General features: G+C 34.2%; 2 protein-coding genes and 2 non-coding genes across 5 annotated transcripts; 1 reads left to right on the top strand and 3 right to left on the bottom strand.

The window, feature by feature from the left end:
• The first annotated feature begins 8,918 nt into the window (after positions 1-8,918).
• On the top strand, positions 8,919-14,824 carry LOC149933231 (leucine-rich repeat-containing protein 14-like). Of its 2 annotated transcripts, XM_090156012.1 has the most exons (9): positions 8,919-9,100; positions 10,008-10,243; positions 10,556-10,835; positions 10,897-11,145; positions 11,221-11,481; positions 11,537-11,712; positions 11,783-12,336; positions 13,290-13,412; positions 13,469-14,823. In XM_090156012.1, the coding sequence occupies exons 3-9, from the start codon at positions 10,604-10,606 to the stop codon at positions 13,824-13,826; spliced, it is 1,953 nt and encodes a 650-aa protein (XP_090012138.1). In that variant the 5' UTR covers positions 8,919-9,100; positions 10,008-10,243; positions 10,556-10,603; the 3' UTR covers positions 13,827-14,823. The 2 variants fall into 2 exon arrangements, with proteins under 2 accessions (XP_090012138.1, XP_090012139.1); XM_090156013.1 differs by lacking the exons at positions 8,919-9,100; positions 10,008-10,243 and having other exon boundaries at positions 10,292-10,835; positions 13,469-14,824.
• Positions 14,825-16,149: 1,325 nt separating this feature from the next.
• Positions 16,150-17,649, bottom strand: LOC149933230 (ankyrin repeat domain-containing protein 40-like). Its single transcript, XM_090156792.1, has 6 exons — positions 17,446-17,649; positions 17,236-17,335; positions 17,020-17,174; positions 16,793-16,966; positions 16,602-16,738; positions 16,150-16,541 (listed from the first exon to the last, which is right to left on the bottom strand). The coding sequence occupies exons 1-6, from the start codon at positions 17,477-17,479 to the stop codon at positions 16,257-16,259; spliced, it is 885 nt and encodes a 294-aa protein (XP_090012918.1). The 5' UTR covers positions 17,480-17,649; the 3' UTR covers positions 16,150-16,256.
• A 255-nt stretch (positions 17,650-17,904) lies between these two features.
• Positions 17,905-17,977, bottom strand: TRNAT-UGU (transfer RNA threonine (anticodon UGU)). The gene has a single exon. It is a non-coding gene; the product is annotated as a tRNA-Thr (tRNA).
• Positions 17,978-18,301: 324 nt separating this feature from the next.
• Positions 18,302-18,374, bottom strand: TRNAT-CGU (transfer RNA threonine (anticodon CGU)). Its single transcript has one exon. It is a non-coding gene; the product is annotated as a tRNA-Thr (tRNA).
• Positions 18,375-18,963: the final 589 nt, after the last annotated feature.

The following is an 18,963-nucleotide window of genomic DNA, read 5'->3' as shown; positions in this document are numbered from 1 at the left end:
ATAATTTGTATTTTAATTTAAAGAATTCCAAGTTATAAGTCAATTTACAGTTAAATAACCATTTTGTCAAGCTTTTATTTCCGAAATATAACGGTCAGTTTACTTAGATGGCGCCACGTGCTCCACGAGGAATCATGCTTTAGTTATTCTGCCCTACGTTTCAGAAACGCATTATCGACCATTTTTGACTTTTTGAGTTTGAATGCTCCTCTTACTAATTATAGGGCAATAATTCTAAATTTTGAGTCCGCTTTCTTCTATCTGGTCTAATTTCCGAGATGTGAAAATGCAAACACGCATTAAAAACGAAAAGTTTCGAAAATACTCCGCAGAAAGGCATTAACGACCGTCGGAAATTTGCAGAAACGCATTATGTCGTCATTAACCAATAAGAGTCTTCATTTCGTATAATTTCGTCTGCTCTAATTTCTTCAACAGTTACAACGACCGTTACTCAGTACAAAATGCGTTTCTTCCAAGAGTTTTAGCCAAATATAAACGTACAAAACGCATTATGTCAAATTATTCTGAGATTTACTTAATTTTGGCGATATTCGTTGTCATATATTAGATTGCGGACTAAAAGAAACCCCTTTCAACTAGTTTTCAGTTACCTAAATACTGTAGTATTGTTATTTTTCATAAGAATTAAAAAAATCGATTTATCTCGAAATGCCATTTTTGGAGACAATGCGTTTCTGAAACGTAATTTGTTACTCGACGACAAAAGTCGGTCTCTGCGCATGCTCAAATACCCTCCCTAGCTAGTGTCCAGTTTTTAAGCAGCGTTGCCATACGTACTATAATTATGGTACAAATACCATAATTTTGCATCATATTATAAATGTTACTATTATTTTGAGAGCGTACTATATAGTACTAAAATGTAACTATTGTACTATAATGGTACTATTTTTATATTTAAGTTGTTTATAAGAATTTCTTATTATTATTAACTAGGCATAAGATCGTTGCCTGAAAACAAAAACCACGTATCTTTATGCTAATTAAAAGTATAGTTAAAGTTAAGTAGTTTTTGCTTTCAGGCGACGAAATTATTAAGCCCACGTTCAAGAGTTGCCAGTTCACTCGATAGTCGATACTATAGAAATCAGAATTTCTGATCGGCACGCGCGGCAAAATTTTCAAAATCGTTCTAGTTATTTATTCCGATTTCTATGGTCGATATACTGACTACATCCACTCCCCATAAAGAAACGGCACACGAGAACAGTTTTCTGCATGTTTTGCAACAAACACTTTAAATAGGTGTTTCTATAAAATACGTTAGGTCACGTGTAAATGTTTTTTCTACGTCACTAGCTAAAGTTATTGAAGATAGAGAGCGTGCGCTCGAGTCGATAAAGATTTTGAAATTGGAAACGCGCGTGCCAATAAAGCACTAAAAAGCTTAAGCTCGTGACGCGGGGAAAAACATTTTATAAATTTAATATTTTTATTGATTTATTTTATAGAAACACCTATTAAAGTAATTTATACTATTTTATATTGGTACCATAATTTATCTTGTTGTACAATAATGTTTTAGTCTTTGTACAATAATTCGGTAAGAAAAATCTGGCAACGCTGTTTTTAAGTGGCACTGGCAGTGACGGTTAAAAATAGCACCCCCATTTATTGGACACAAACTACATCGTAGTTCGTACACTACTGGTAGATCAAAGAATATAAAGCTTTATATTCTTTGGGTAGATCGGTGCATTCGGTGTTTCATATTTTAGTTTATAGGCACCTTACTCGGTACGTGAAACCATTTTAACATAATAACTTGTTAGTATGCGTCTGTATAACATTTATTATGTATTTATTTAAATTTAGCAAGGGAGACTGACTATGTTGAAACAATTTTTAGCGTTGCTTCCAACCTTCTTAACATACAATTGAAGGAAAAAGGTTACCATGGAAACAATATCTCTTGACCATATAAACTATAATTAGATTGTAAAAGCTAGAAACACGCAAGGAATAAGCCGTTTCCATCCTAGTTTGATCAAAATGTATTTGATATTGAACCTACTGTAAATCCTTATCATAATTGACCAGACAATAATTTCTATTTTAATACCATTGCTAATTTATAGTTCTGAAATAGATCTAGGGATGGCGCCACGTTTGTGGCTGTCACGCGCTATTCTCTATGAGTAAGTGGTCTGAGGTATAAGGTAAATGGCACATCAATCGATAGGAAATAGAAAACCCTCTCTAAATATTGGGCGGCACAGCAGTAATTGGATGCATACAAAGTTTAATACAGGGTGTCTGGTTTTGCTCTGAAATCGAAGCAGCTAGGAACATTCTAATTTGTAATTTCAGAAAATTCTAAAAATATTCTAATTTTTTTAAAAAACATAATTTTTTGACCGGTAGGTTATAGACGAAAACCTTCAATGAGAAAGTTGTAGTATGAAGCTATTTAACAAATGAATATAACTCCCTTGTTATTTATAAGCAGTTGGAGCTTAAATGGCGCGTTATGGTCAGGTTTCATTTTTGCACTTTTTATCATGAATCTATTTATTTTAACTCGTTACGATTATTAGCATTGTTTTCACGATTAAAAATATTTCCACGATTGTTACACACGCATTTTTTTAAAGTTTATTTCTAAGCAGTTTGTCAAATTTCTCTGAAAATTTCATTTATAAATTTAGATAATAATATTGTTAGGTCAAAGGAAGTTATTAAGTACGGCCCAAATCTTTCGATAAAAATACACTACAGATAACGAATGATACGCAATGATGAGTACGCAAAATTGGTCTTTTAGTAATTGTTTCAATATAGGTTATTTATATTTTTAGTACTTGAAAAACCTAGAAATTAATTAAATAAAACCTTAAAGTCAATTTTTAATTTTTGGACCCCTGAAAAGGATTTTTTGATCCCATTTTTATCTCTCAAAACTAGCAAAATATTGTGCTTCAATCATAAAATTTAAAAGTCTAAGGTTATTTTTCCGTATAATTTTAAAGAATTTAACGTTTTTTGCAGATTGGTTTTGGGCCTCGCCAGGGCCGGCGCTAGGATTTTCGGGCCCCAGGTATTTTTTACTCCAAAATTTGTGTGTTTTTTTTTTAAATAGTCAGAAAACTTTAGTTAGGCACCCGTTCCGGTGGGCCTCTTTCGGAGGCCCGGGCCCGGGGTACTTTTGCCCCGCTTACCCCCCCCCCCCTAACGCCGGCCCTGGGCCCCGCTATTGCCTACCTTACCTGCGCCATAGCGCCGTAACCGCTAAATTCTTTGGAAGTTAACCATTTTATTACCCATTATACTCGAAGTCACTGTTACCTTCGACCACTACCAAAGGCAGGAATGTTAAATATTATTAGATTAGAGTTAGGTTAAATATCAATTTATTGTCTGCCTGAATTATAAAGGGCTTTGTAAAAAATTCGGATTTTCATGAAATTATTTTACCGCTAAAAACATTTAATGCATCAACCACCGTCATTCGTAATAAAATTCGCTTTTACATTAAAAAAGATCATGGCAAGCCTGTTTTAAAAGATTTTACAACTAAGGACTAACGATTGGACAGAAAACGGCTAATTTTTCTACGTAAAATAACATTACGATTTTTCCGTGCGAGCTTGAAAGCAAAGTCCGTAAAAAATACGAGATAAAAATTATCTGTGGGAGCTATTATTTGAAAATTGCGCCTTTAAAGGGAATATAACCTCAGGTATTTGGTGTGGAACACCAACGTTTGCAACTCTGGCCGCTCTTGCTTTTGTCTTTAGAAATGTTTGGCGCCACTGTACAGGGAAATTTGGAAGATTGAAGGGGTGTTCCACAAAGATTACTTTGCAGGTTATATTCCCTTTAAAAAACGGAAGAGGACTAAGGCCATCTTTGATCAGATAATGAAGCTAAAGTTAAATGCCGACCACTTTAGTACAGAATTTCGAGAATAGAATGATAAAATATAGATCGCCTAGGTAGGCATAATAAAATTCGAACGAAATTTTGGACTAAAAATAATTAGCCCTCAATTTAATAATAAGTCTGTGAAAATAGATATTTGAATGTAATGTGCTAATTGAAAACATATTTACCATCATTATACAAGAAAATATTTTAACCATACTAATTATATAAATAGTAAACGGTAATTTAGATAAACATGGTACACATTTTTTAGCAGCTAAAAAAATATTTTATCAAGAACAAGTTGGCAAGCCAAAATATACCTCTCCTCGGAAGAATTGTCCCTAGTGGTATTAATTTTTCGAGATGACTTTTAAAGATATATCTCCGCAATTCCGAGTTATTTACTAAAAACGTAATCCCGGTTCAATCCCGCCCGGTATAAAATTTTAATTTTAATTTAAATAATTGAGACGAAACAACCGAGTATAATTTATTCAGAATATTATAAATTAAGTAGTTACAACAGAGAGTTAGACGTACTAAAACAATGCACAATTGAATTTAACCCTATTTACGGTATCATTTTATCAGTTAAATATAATACGAAGCCAATTTTAATGAAAGAAATATCTACAGAGGGTATTTGTATTTTTCTCGCTTACGAAATACTTGCCGCATCTTTAACGCTAATTTTATTTCAAATTAAACAGCTTAATCGGTCGAGAAAACGTTTAAAATAAATTACGAAGTAATGACGACCCAGTTAAAAACCAGACCAACATAAGTGTAAGCGCACGATGTATACAACTCGATAAAAATATACGACTGAAAAAACGAAATAAAATACAAATAAAACGAAAGATATTTAAAATTAAAAAAACTGATCATAATAAAACGTCAAAATACCCTCCACGTCACGCACATTCGAAATACGCAGAAGTAACGTTATACTATATCTAGTTTAAAATATTAGAGTATCAAAAAATAAAAATAACGAATAGAAAAATACACAATAACAACCCAATCAATCAGACTTCAGAAACAAAACTCATTGAAAAATATTATAACGCAGTCAAGTAATCAGACTTCAGAATCAAAATAATTCATAGAAAAATAGTATAACGCAGTCAAGCAATAAATTAGTACAAATACTTAGAAATCAAGCAATAGAAAATATAATATCAAGAAGCGCAACACCTTACCATTCACAAATACGATTTTTCACGTTATTATAATGAAACCGGATAAGCTTTTGGGCATGACTTACGCTCTTAAAGGTTCCTCTAAGACTGGAGATTTTGCGGGAAAAAGGAAATAAACTTAAAAAATAGTAGATAGAAATATAAGACAGAAAAAACCAACAATACCAAAGATTAGACAAAAAAGAACGTAATCTCGATCAGTTAAAAAACACAACAAACAAGATTTGACCTTTAAAATTTCATACGTAAAAGATGTAGACTTTAAAAACCATTAATATACTCTTCTGCTAATTTGAGTTTATAATTTTCTATGAATTGATATATGCATCGGTGGTTCTGTGGTAGAACATTCGGCTGCATATAGAAGGGCTCGGGTTCGAATCCTGGGCGGCGCATTCTTTTAAATCAACAGAGAAGACGTTACATTCGATGCAATAATTTAAATGGAACACGAAATTTCGTTTTATTTTAAAAACTGAAATTTAATGCCCTGTTAATTTGTAATAAACGATTTTGCTAACATGTATCGGTGGTTCTGTGGTAGAACACTCGCCTGTCATGCAGGAGGGCTCGGGTTCGAAACCCGCTCTATGCGATCGCTAAATTGATACTAAGATGAATACCGTAAACAATTGGTGGAAACCCTGCCATTTGGACGTTGAGACGTTTATCGTAACCCTCAGCACTCGGTCCGTCCCAAAAGCCAGTATGAAGAAGTTGGAGAGCAAACACCCATACATACAAAACGCATACAAAGCGCATACACAACAAAAACATCACCCACAACCGCCAAACCTCAACATTCCCGCACTACACATAGACATTACAATAATAACATTTCCAACGAAACTAAGTTGAAACCGTCATGATGGTGAGCGTTAACGAAAAAAAAACAACCGCGCTAAACCGCACCAAACCGCACCAACCGTTAACGCTTACCGTCAGACGGTGGTTTTGCCAACCTTTAAAGTTCTGCAAAAAAGGTTTTTCGACTTTACTCCGGTAAAGCGTTTTGGACTTTGCCCCGGTAACGCATTCGCAGAATATAGACACACACACAGACAGACAGACACACACACAGACACGATGATTGTAAAACCCCTCCTAAGGGACATAGTCCCCTCGGAGAGGTAAAAATAAAGTATCAGTGGTAAATAAATTTAGTTATTAAGCAGTTTAATTTTGAGCTCAAAAACCACAGTTCAATATGTGTCTTTGGGTATTTGAATATTAAGTTAAGAATGTTAAAGCTATGAATTTGTGAAAATAATTTTAATATTCTTAATTAAATTTAGTATTTAATTATTACTAACTGATCGCGAATTGTAAGCTTCGAAAAGTTTGTATTATCACTACCGAAAATGTACACCGTGGTATACATAGAATTTCCCAATCCTAGGTGGAAGTATATACTATAATACGATAGAAGTAGTCAGCTACGTATTTTGCTAATTTTATTCGCTTGAAATGTGTACCTACGCATAGAGCCTAGCGCCGCCGATACGACACCACCGTCGCCGATATTTTATCAGGTGCTGAACCGCCGCCGCCGAGTCATATACTTTTCGGCGCGCCGCCTCCCGTTTTTCTTTTGAGATTTTAGATTTTTTTGAATTTTTTTCCTAAAATTTTCAAAAGGGGATAAACTTTTACCCCTTCGCGCCGCCCACGCCGAAAAAAATCAATGCGCCGCCGGGTGATTTTCGCGAAACGCCGCTATCCGACCCAATTCAAATCGGCGCTATGCTCTACCTACGTAGGCCAATCTACATTTTTCAAAATAAAGTATGGGAAGAAAACATATTGCAGTGCCGAGACCGTCATATATGGATTTTATAATTATATTTCATCGGTAAAATATGGTTTATCAATAGGTACTGACTTTTAAAGCCATTAATTCAGGTAAGAGTATATTATAGTCTTCTGGTGGTACTTATTTCTTTAAAAAAAATTAAAACTATTTAAATCTGAGTAGTTTCAGAAGAGAGAGAACAGTATTCATCTACGCCATTAACATTAAACATGTGTACACAGCACAACGTTTTAATATTTACTTCTATATAAACTATATTTTCCCAGTACACGTTTCAAGCCAAATTAGCAAATAACATTAGCACGATAGAAATACTTCTTTCGTAAGTGATATATTATAAGCTTCTGATATTATTTATTAATAATTTAGCGATCTCAAAATCAATTTTTTGCGAGCGACACTACCTCTATCAGGCTTATTTACGTGCATTTTAGCCAGGGCTACCATTAACACTTACCCGCATCTTTTTATATTTGGCTGGCTGGTCGAGATTCGCATTGATCTCACCCCGATTGGAAGATAAATGGAACATGATTCGATCTCAATCTGTCGATCTGTACAGATCGAAATCGGCAGATCTGTTTCGAGTGATCGTTAGATCGGTTAATTAATTATTTTATGGTGAGGCCTTATATCAAAAGTATATAAAATATATATCCCGAGAGAAGTATCCTAACCCTATCCCGGCTTTTAGCTGTTAAGCGCTTGAAATTGGGCGGCTTTATTACAATTATTTTCTGAATTTAGCGTGAGCATAAGTAACATAATAATAATAAGTATGACACTTGCTATTGTTTTAATGCTAATTTACTCACCGAACCTTTTTTCGACACTGACATTCTCGTTCAGTTCCAACTAGGCTCGCACCTTAATTAACTGATTAATATGTTATCATCCTTGGTAGTAGTATATTTCGCCTGGCGCATATTTTGACACAGAACTTTGATCACGTAATAGTTCTGAAAATCAGTTCGTTAATAGTATTTGCTAATTGTCATACTTATTGTTATTATATTACTTATGGGGTGAGGGTAACCATTTAAATTAGACTGCGTAAATATAGATAAATTAATTTCGCGTAATCCATACCTGTATTAACGACTAATTTAAAATTAGGTATATATTACATATCTGTATACTTCTAAAAATAAATAGACTGTGTTGCCCCCTGCCGAACATTGCTGCCCGAACTTTGACAAAAACTTTGTCAGGATAAAGAGAAACCGGTTGTAAGTCCAGTGGCGGCGGAACGGGGGGGGGCGGGGTACTTGGTCCCCTCCCAAAAAAATCGGGTGGGGACCAGGCATATGCTGCCCCCCCCCCCTCCCCCAAAAAGCTTTTTTATTCATACGTAATAGGTTTTACAAATCACTAAATGATTTATGCGGCGTGGGAAATACTCTTGAACTTTAGCTTATTGGATAATTATTAGATTAAATGCATATCACGCTTAAAATTTTTATTAGACAATCCTCAACAAGTATATAACCAGCTTTCATCCATTTGGAAATATATATATCGCGGGTTTGTCCACCCCCTCCCCCCAAATATGAACCTTCCGTCGCCACTGTGTAAGTCCAGTAAATGCGGTCGCACAAATTCTATATTTGAATTTGATTGGCATTTTATGGAAACATCTATAGAGTATTGATACTGTGATGCTACCCATACTTTATATATGGATAAAAAAATTGCATCGAAAATGACGGCCAAGGCCAAAGTTAGGACGTGCTACTACGTTATATGAAGAATAATTAGCGCTTTAAACCAGTTTTAAAGTATATTGTTATCTTCTTTTCCTACGCCTGTGGCGCTAAAAGAAGATGTCGGATAACTTTAAAGCTTTAACGTTTCCTTTTATGCTCAAAATCTTTATTCGGACCGGGTCACCTTTTTAAGCTTACACACAAAAAGACCGCGAATAGAGTCCGTTGCGCCATCTAAATTACGATATTCGCAATAACTTTGGGGCCTCTAATGTAAAAGTTTGACCTGCTTTGATACAATTCTGTGGGCGTGTAAATGATAACAATGCGAACCATTTGTATTGTGGACTTAATTTCTGGGCTTTCACTCTTGGCAATACTTTCTCATAATAAAGTAATCACGAATATTTCGAATGCGAATCTAGACATATTGGGAAAAAATATTTTCAAATAATAACGCCAGCGTCAAAGGCTTCCGTCACCGTTCGGTCAGTTGTTTTGAAGTTTGATTCCTTGTTCTTTTTAGGACGTATATATCAGAAATAGTCAAAAACCTGTGTAAATAAATTAACTTAAAACAAAGTATATTTAAAGTTAAGGGGCATGTAACAGTGGGAGTTTTACGAGATAAAATATTATTCGGCGCAATATTGGATGCATGCACCGAGAATTAACTTAGATGCTCACTTTTGCCAACTTAAAATATAAATTTATGCAGAAAGGAAAAGTGGCATATGCGCGCCTCTGTATTTAGCTATAGACCTATTCTACACCCGGAAAAATTGAAAAGTGAAAAAAGTGGAGGCCAACGCAGAATAAAATATTCTATGCAGGGTCCCTCTATTTTTTTTGCTATGGGCTGAGGCTAGTTCAAATCTTAAAAAAAAACCCCAGCTCTATAACAATGTGAAAGTGTAGGCCGAAATAAATGAATAGGTGCTTTTGAAGAAAAAAGATTGAACATCCCTCATTCGTTTTATATACGGGGGGGGGGGGGGGGGACGTTTCAGTAAGGTGCCCCATACATAGTGGTGGTGGTGGTGGTGGTATGGGGCCCCTTTATTTGGGAGAGATGCCCTCTCTTCCTCTCCCCTCTTCTCAGGTAGGCTTCTGTGGAATCCATATTCTAAGGTCCCATTGTTATATCTCCCCCAACTTTTTTATACTTCTTCCTGGGTCTCTTTCCCCTAACCATCTGTAAAGGAATTATACCTTTACAAAAGTGAAAAAATCCAACCCAGGGATCCTTAAAAATAGGAGCTCAGGTAGCTGCTGGGAAGGCATCTTTTGGCTTGAGCTAGCATTAACAGAAGAAAGTAGACGACAGGCATATGAGTGATCATCTAAAGCTCTCTCACTACTGCCCTACATTTTCACTGCTTTTTTTTGTATTAGAGTTTTAGGTATTTGAAAAAATTCTCCCACTATAATGTGAGATTTCGGGGCGATAGCCTCTTGGGCTGTTTGGTGGTCCCTGGAAAGCTCCTCTCAGTTCTCAGATGCGCGAAAGTAACGGTACTTTGAACTATGTGTGTCCTCTGTGTTTGCCTTCAACGTTTCTGGATTTCAAATAATTTACCTTCACCAAAACAGTGTAATTTTGCTAAGAAAAAGAAGTGCATGTGATCTAGGTTAGTGTTTTTAGTTTACATATTCTTTGTTCTATATTTTTTTATTTATTTATTTATTTGTTTTTGTTTTGATATTGGTGCTAATGCAGTTTTTTTGCATTTATGTTGTATATAGGTTACAATTTTGAACATTTCTAACTGATTAGCAAACATATGTACACATGGAGTTTTAACACCCAAATTAGCTTGTTTAAGAGGATGATAATTTAAAATAGCTTAGAATGTTAAAGCGTGGGGAAAATGTTAAAAAATATTCTTTTGTAATTCCCTAAGATGTATTATAGATGTATGGATATTTTCACCACTAAATAGATTATCCATCGTGGCTACTGGGCCTACCGAAGGTGGTCTGCCACCTCCATGAGCTCTGAATTTTCAGTGAGGTGGAAGGGCGCCCTATATGGCATTGACTACCAAACTTGGCGCAACTCGGTCAATTCACCAAATGTTAAACCCATTTTAAAAGTAGGACGTTCTCTAGTCGATCTTTGCTGCAAAGTGATAGTGAAAGATGCTGCATTCGCTAAAGCGGCTGTGGCGTTTGTACCCCACGAGTTATTATACTCCTTAATGAAAGAGGCAGTTGAGCAAGGTAAAATGTTATAATTCATGACAAAGGTAAAAATTATAATGTGGCCCTATGAAATTTGCAGGTCGACATTGTACTGTTAGAGTTCTGTTGGAAGCCTGGCCATCGAGATCACTCTGTGTCAGTGTCCTAACCCCCTTTTATCACCGTGCTGGGCAACTTTTATATGATAGAATACTTTACTCAGTAAAAATTGAAGAAGCTGTTCGCTTAACTTCCTTACTTATCCATTCGTTCATTCAACTCGCGCAACAAGCACCGGACCATCACCCTGGAAAATTAAAAGTGCTTGACCTTTCAGGTTTCCCTGTGGGTAAGTGTAATTGAAGTGGTTTACATAAATCATGTAGACAATATTAAGAAAACCAATTCTTTTTAATTATTCCAGTTGAACCAGTTCTTCAACTTGTTAGCCATACTATAGCGGAACGCCACTTTCATTACGAATGTCCAGCAAAAAAACACTCTCAAGAACCATGTTTAACAGCGCAAATTATAGCAAATGACAGAAGATACTGCAATGAGCCTTTTGACTTGTCAGACAGGAGTCTGAGTTCCGCAGATATGTCAACAGAAAGTAGGAAGAGCAGTAAAAGATCTAGATACAATGGAAACTCGCCCAAGAAAAAAGGCTGCACTTGCGACCCATGTACGTATTTAGTTTCTTTCAATGCGTTTAAAAATTCAAAGATGCAATTTTACAGATATCATACGGATGGACTGTTTTATTCGTGATGAAACTATCTTGGATGAGCTCTGTCGCGCTCTTAAAGCTTGTCGTTCAGCAACACCTCATTTGAAACTACAAGTTTCGAAAGTGGATGCTGTTTGCCTGGGAGAAAGACCCTTAATAGGACTATTGAAACTACTGGATGCGGAAGTAAACCTTTTCCCCAAGATTTATTTTTTAAATTAAAAATTTGCTTAAAAATTTTTTTCTGATTATTTAGTTTTTAACTGGTCTCGGCTTGGAATATAATGGTTTTGGAAATGAAGGAGTCATTCATTTGGGTCCTCAATTATCCTCCTTCAGAAATATGACTGCTCTGGATTTGTCATGTAACAATATCAACATGCCAAAAAATGCGCAAGTGTGTATAGCTTTGGGAAAAACTCTGGAATCACTAAAGAAACTAACTAGATTGGACCTAAGCAATAATAAATTAAGCGGGTGTCTGGCAGCTCTATTGTCTCGCGTTACCAACCACAATAATAGTATTCCTGGTTATAGTAATAACTCTTCTTCAAGTTCCGTCAACTGTAGAAACATAACGGGATTCTTAAAAGGCGTTTCCAGTCAGTTTATATTTGATAATAATACACCCATCGATGGAAAGATGTACTGGAGTAATTCAGGCTCTGGTCACCAAGGTTTAGAATATCTTAAACTTTCCGCTTGTCAGTTAAAAGAAGAGGATGTGGAATACTTGGCTACTTGTTCTCACATTTCAAGAGTCGTCGAATTGGATCTTAGCGAGAATTTCTTTGCAACTAAGACTCAAGGGTGTGTATATTTTATATGGATTATTATAGTATTCACCCGTTAAAAAAATAATTTTTTTAACGATTACGAAATGCTGATAAAACACCTATTGAAAAATTATTTGACCGATTATTTTTTTGCGATAGCGAGAAAATCCACAAACTTAGATTCTTCACTACATTTTAGTTGAGAGTTGATATGCAATGAATATAAGTCGAGATTCTATCAGTGACAATAGAACTCCAAAACGGCTTCAAAATACTTTAAAATTTGAAAACGTTTGTTCATTTTATACGAAAGAAGACGCTCACTACATTATGAATGGAAAATCCAAAAAAGATACCAAATTACTATACCTTTGCAACGGTAGTGATTTAGAATTCAATTGCCCAATTATTTTGGCTTTGTTTTTAATTATTTAGATGATAATTATTAGGTTTACGTTGACAAGACATTGAGTTCACATAATCACAAACCAAAAATCTACAGGATTCAGAGTCCAGTAAAAAATGAAATACAAAAATTACTTAACATGGGAATTGCTAAACAAAATTTAATTTTGAAACACCTTGAAAAGTTTGGTTATAATCTACCTAGTAAAAGTTGGATAAATAACTTTCTCTCGATAAGAGGATTTAATTTACCGCCAGAATCCAAACATTTACCTATTTGCGTTAAAAGAAAAAGATTTTGATCTACAAAATCAACAAAGGCTTTAATAATAGCTAAAACATTCGTAATGTTCTTTATATTTTTAAATGACAAAAAAATAATCGGTTCAAAAGTTAATCGGAAAATTGGTATTTATTTTTAAATACAGTTGTTCACTTTTAATCGGTATTTTGTTTCTTCGCTATCTTTACTTATTTATTGGTAAAAAAATTCTTTTTTGTTGGCCATTTAAATACAACCTATTTTGTATTTAAAAAAAAGCAAAAGGCATTAAAACATTGTTTAATTAATGTTTCTTATAGTTTGATAAGACTACTTGAGACACTGAAGAATAGCCTTCAAGTGTTGGAATTGGAAGATTGTGGATTCAAAGGAGCCCAATTGGCATTGCTAGTTAGTTCATTGGGTCGCTTATGGAGTCTAAGGTACCTCCTTGAATATTATGAAATTGAACCAAATAATTTAACCTTTATTTTTGCAGGTATTTGAATATGGCCCGAAACTTTTTGACAACAGAAGATCTTTGCCAATGGCTGCCTAGTTTACACGCTCTACCACATTTGGAGTGCATACGTTTGTCAAGCGCATACGACTGGATCGATCATACTACAAGTGGAGCCATGTATAACAATGAGAAAGGCAAAAGACGCAAGGTTGAGAGAGCAGTTCAAAGGGGTGGCTCTAACATAAATAATAGTAATGCAAGCCACGTACCAGCAACCGAAGCCCAAGCTACTTTTTCGGGGACTGCTTCAAACCGCGTGGCACCTAGTGTTCAAAATGGAAAGAAACGAGTTTTAGTCGTTTGGGAAGATCAGTGCTTGGATGAAGAAATATAGTTTTTTTTTGTAAAATAATTCTTTTTTTGGTAATTTTACATTTTGTTGATACATTAGTAAAGACATGGGCTGATTACTTAGTCTATGAAAATGTTGAGATAAATCATTTATGAAATAGAGGCAAATTTTCAGTGACAAATTTCGTAACATTCCAGCTAGATTCCAGGTTCCCAAAAAGCAGTAGCATAAGTAAATGTTAAAATCTGGTTATACCATAACTTTTTATCAGTATTTTCCAATAAAACCGTAAGTATTATATCTTTTGATTTTGCAAATTTAATATTTTCATCTTTGTTTTTTCATTTTTAAAATTAAGGCATATTTTTGGAAATTGAAATTAATTTTTTTTTGTACTTCAAAATCAATGTTGTTGCATCATTTTGGTTTTACTGTGTGTCTTTTACTATGAATATTTGTATGTTTTTACTCCATGATAAATAATGAGGATACCGGTGAATAGTATTTGCAATAGGAAAACAAGTATTTATCTCTATACACTTTGAAAGCATAGCATTGCTCTCTATTGAAAACCCGGTGTTTTTATCTAGTGAATGAGTTATATTTGGTCAAGTGTATATCATTGACTTAAGTATTGTTAGCTCAAAATGTTTTGATATTTTTACCATTATTTTGATTTGGTGTCATTTTCGTAATACCTTTTTGTTTAATTTAGTACCTGTTTAGATGTTGTCATACTTTGTTATGAAAGAGTACAAATATTACATTGCCGTTTTTTAAAGGCATTAAAGTTACTTCTTTTTATCCACAGTCTCCCATAAATGTTATTTTTATAGACTGTGAAGCAACAATAATGATACTCAATTTTACAATTATGAAGTGCCTTGAGTCTAACTTTTACCCCAAAAAAAGTTATCAAATACCCTGTTAAAACAATAATCCTGATAATTTGGAATTTTATTGATTTCGGCCCAAGTTACATTTGAAGTTCAAAATACCAGCCACTAATAATCATTATCTTGTTTTTTATACTTTGTACTGTTTAATTGTTAAAAATAAAAGGACTTTTTAATATTTTCGTTTTCATTTAAAAAACGTTTTTCAGTGACCACAGAAAAATTCTAAGATTTTATATTAAAAATACAATTTTTAGTTTTTGGAATATAAGTATAATTTCTGTTGGAATTACATAATTTTTTTGACTTAAACGTGAACTTAATTGACTTTCCAGCTCAATTGCACATTAATAATTAGTAATTGAACAATTAAAACCTATGGTTTTTAAAAGGAATTTGGTTTAATAGAGTATCAACACTTTGTAACTTAATTTAGCCATGACCCATGCCTGCCAAGTTGGTAACAATTTTTTATCTTCAGTGTCCACTAAAAAACGATTCAGAGCTAATAATCGAAAAGCTACTCATTAGATGATGCAAAACTCAATGACCTTGAACCATGTCCTGAAGGTCATTCAAAATATTCTAGAGAACCATTGGGCCTAGAGACTGTAGAAAGGTTTTGCACCATCGAATTTTATACCCAAGTGGCTCTCAACTGATGTAAATTGGCCAATAGGAAGCTAAGAAAATAAACACCAAAAACAAGATCACAAATAAAAATATTTCATGACTAATAAGTTATCAACATCAAAATTTATTTTAATTAAACTCAGATTTGATGGGTTGAAAGAAATTTTGATCTAAAATGTGATGGCGAACACTATTCCAAACCTAACGGTTTTAGATATGCATATTGAAGGACCTTAATTAAAGACATGGTTCAAGGTCAAACAAATTTGAATAGCATAAGATATTTTAAAATGTAGATTCCTATTAGCTAATTTGCTTGGACACAAATTGGGATGACGCACACCTTCCTAATTGAAATGAAGCCTCTAAGTCCAACAGTTCTGATATAATTTTGAATGACCTTGAGGACATGGTTAAAGGTCATATGAGTCTTATTTCATCAAACGACCCCCTGCGCGTGCTATGGGATCTTCTTAGGAAAAATAGCTTTTTAATTATTAGCACTGTATCGTTTTTTAGTAGACACCCGGTATAGTGAAAAGCATAGGTGACGTTCTATGACGTCATAGTGACAAGTTCCTATAATAGAGTAAAATCAGTGCGACGTCAGAGACTCAACTAGTAATATAGAATTATGGGTGTACACCGTCATGGGAGTAGCTTTGACTGTATTAAATTACCTCTTTTGATCTTTTACAATTAATGTGACCAGTCCTTTGATTTTCTGGTTTTGCCACTACAGGAGGTCAAGGGTGGGTATTAATGACACCATGTTATCAAATAGGGAAAAGTTCAGGATCAAATGATGTCCTACTAGATTCCTTCAAAATAATATAGGCTTTGGGGTGAATATACACACATTTTGCATTTAATAATATTTAAAAAAAACTACAATAAATAATAAAATATGCAAGTTTCATACAAAATATCAAAGCTAATTTTTTTAGTACAGCAATGTACCATTACGCAAATAGGCAGATTTTTCCATGAAACTGTCGCTGTGTCGATAAGAATTTGAATTATTATGTAAAGCTGAACCAGAGTTGGATCTTATAGGGACGCGATTGTAGTGGTTATTACTGTAATGTCCACCTTGCAGTTGCGGATTTTGTTGAATTTGTGGCATAATATAATTCATTACCAATTCAATTTCCTGAAATGGTTTGAAACGCAATACATCCTTGTCATTCCTCACTAAAGTGTTGGGCAATTTTCTCACTTTTAAAACCTGAAATTCCAATAAAAACTGTCAAAGCATTATAAAATAATAATACAAATGTTTATATACCTTTTTAAAGTCAACATTCAATTCTTTGCAACAGATTTGTAAAAAACTTGAGAAAGACATTTCAGATGTTGGTATTTCTATTTCAATAAAGTCAGCTTCTAATGGAAGGTCAGCTACTCTGATCTTTATCACCATTTCTGTTAGAAGATAGGAATTAAAATTAAAAGTTTTATGGTTTTAACATTAATTACCTTTATCGGTAGAGCTGTGATGTAAATTTCGGAGGGTATTTTCAACACTTTTCTCACTATTTTTTGGTCCCATAGTAAGTGTATCAACTTTATAATTAAGTGGTGGGTTTGCTATATAATTTGGTGTGATCGGTAATTTAATATTATCAGTGTTGGAATCTTCTGGTTTCTTGCCTGAAAAAAAAAAATTATTTCTAGTCCAATACGCCTATCAAATTAAAACTTACTAGAGGCGCCTAACGCTTCTTTTATACTTTCATTATCAGTCAAATCTTCTGGTTTTTCACCTTTCAAGGATGTAATATTTTTGTCTGCCCCATTTGCAAGTAAATAAGTAACTATGGTAAGATGACCCCTTTTAGCTGCCCAATGTAAGGGTGTCCTGCCAAATTGAATGACTCATGTATAAATTGTCAAATTATCTCTTACCTTAATCAACTCACCAGCCATTTATTTCATGTTTTGCATTAACATTCACTCCTCCCTCTACAAATATCCTTGCAGCATTTTTATCTCCAAAGCAACAAGCTTCCCTCAAACTACCTAATCAAAGTTAACAAATTTTAATCAAACATTTAGAAATATTAAAATAAGTGGTTTATAAAAAAATCGTATTTAAAATGACAGTACTCCTGCCAACCCTCATTAATCACCTTCCAAATTTTTGTCATCAGCCTCTGTTTCCATAGCAACCAAATGTTTAATAAGTCACGTACATTAATAAAAAAAACGTTAAACTTGTGTTGAGATTACAATTTAAATATTTGAAGGGACGTTGTTTGTTAAGAATATACGACGTTTCTTATTGCACAACGTTCATGAGCATATTATGAAGTTACATTGCCAAGGCTTAACAAACGTCAAAAATATGACGTCAGTTCCACAACAAGAAGGATAAATCAATGTGCAAAGCGTGACTGCTGCCATCTTTCGAAATATATTTTAGGGTAATTTTAGGGATTAATTCGCACGCCATCTATGAAAGGAAAGTTAAAAAACTACATTATTGGATGCTACAGTATCGCTTTTTTGACCTTTGTACGTTTTACAAGAAAACTTGGATAAATTTTCCCAATTCAACCGCCAACCATTCGTTAAAACCCCAAAATTTAAGCCACCAGTGAGGATCGAACTCACGACCCCTGGTTTACAAGACCAGTGCTCTAACCACTGAGCTATGGTGGCCTTGTTACGGAGACGCTTCCTAGTGGTTTGCAAACCTATTCTTAGCCTGAGATGATTGTTGATGTTTACACGATTTTTAGCTATTTTAGGCAAAATTTAATTAAATCGGAAAAAAAGTTAATTGGAAACTTTATTTAAGAGAAAATACTTACTCGAAACCACTGCTTTCGAAGCATATTTTATACTAGGACGTAATTTTTACTTTCGGTCAGTAAAACAGGACGGAAATGCAATATTATATGAAATCAAAATTATTTAACCATATGGAACAAAACTTCACGGAAAGAAATTGATTGGCCAAAAAATCACCATTTCGATACCACAAGCCACCAGTGAGGTTCGAACTCACGACCCCTGGTTTACGAGACCAGTGCTCTAACCACTGAGCTATGGTGGCTCGAAAAATCGAGGTCGAACATATATGTTATAAACGCGATTCCCCAATAAATTCGTTCTCGAAATTTTAACGTCTTTTTACGAATGAAATTTTATCTAGATTGCAAAAGGAACACTCACACGCGTTTTATTTAATCATTTAGTTCATGCATTTTTATTTTTTTTTCTATTTATTATTCGAAATATGCTACCATATGATGCAAATTAAGCCTTTGACAAGCAAGCATGCAAGACTGCAATGTGCGCTGATGGTGCGCTTCACAAGCAACATGCAACTTTGCAAGTAGCGAGATAGGCTCAACATGTGCTCACTAGCTAAAGTATTAAATTTATTTTAAGTATTCTATTTAGTTTATTATTTCAAAGCTTGAAACCTAAATTAAGTTATTTGTATTTACTTACTCAAAGGGTTATAAATTGAACATCAACGAAAGGGGAAAGGAAAAATATGTTATCGCTACCCCTTCTACCTCTTATGACTCACCAGAAGAGGGGAAAACTTTATCCACCCCTCCCGCTGAGGAATGAAGGCTTTGAGCAATTAGAGATCAGAAGAACGTCACTTACAAATTACAGAACGGGGAAAAAGA

This window comes from Leiobunum rupestre, chromosome 8 (genome assembly GCF_980474605.1).
Source record: "Leiobunum rupestre chromosome 8, qqLeiRupe1.1.hap1, whole genome shotgun sequence".
NCBI classification, from domain to species: domain Eukaryota; kingdom Metazoa; phylum Arthropoda; class Arachnida; order Opiliones; family Sclerosomatidae; genus Leiobunum; species Leiobunum rupestre.
This window is presented reverse-complemented; position numbering and strand designations above follow the sequence as displayed.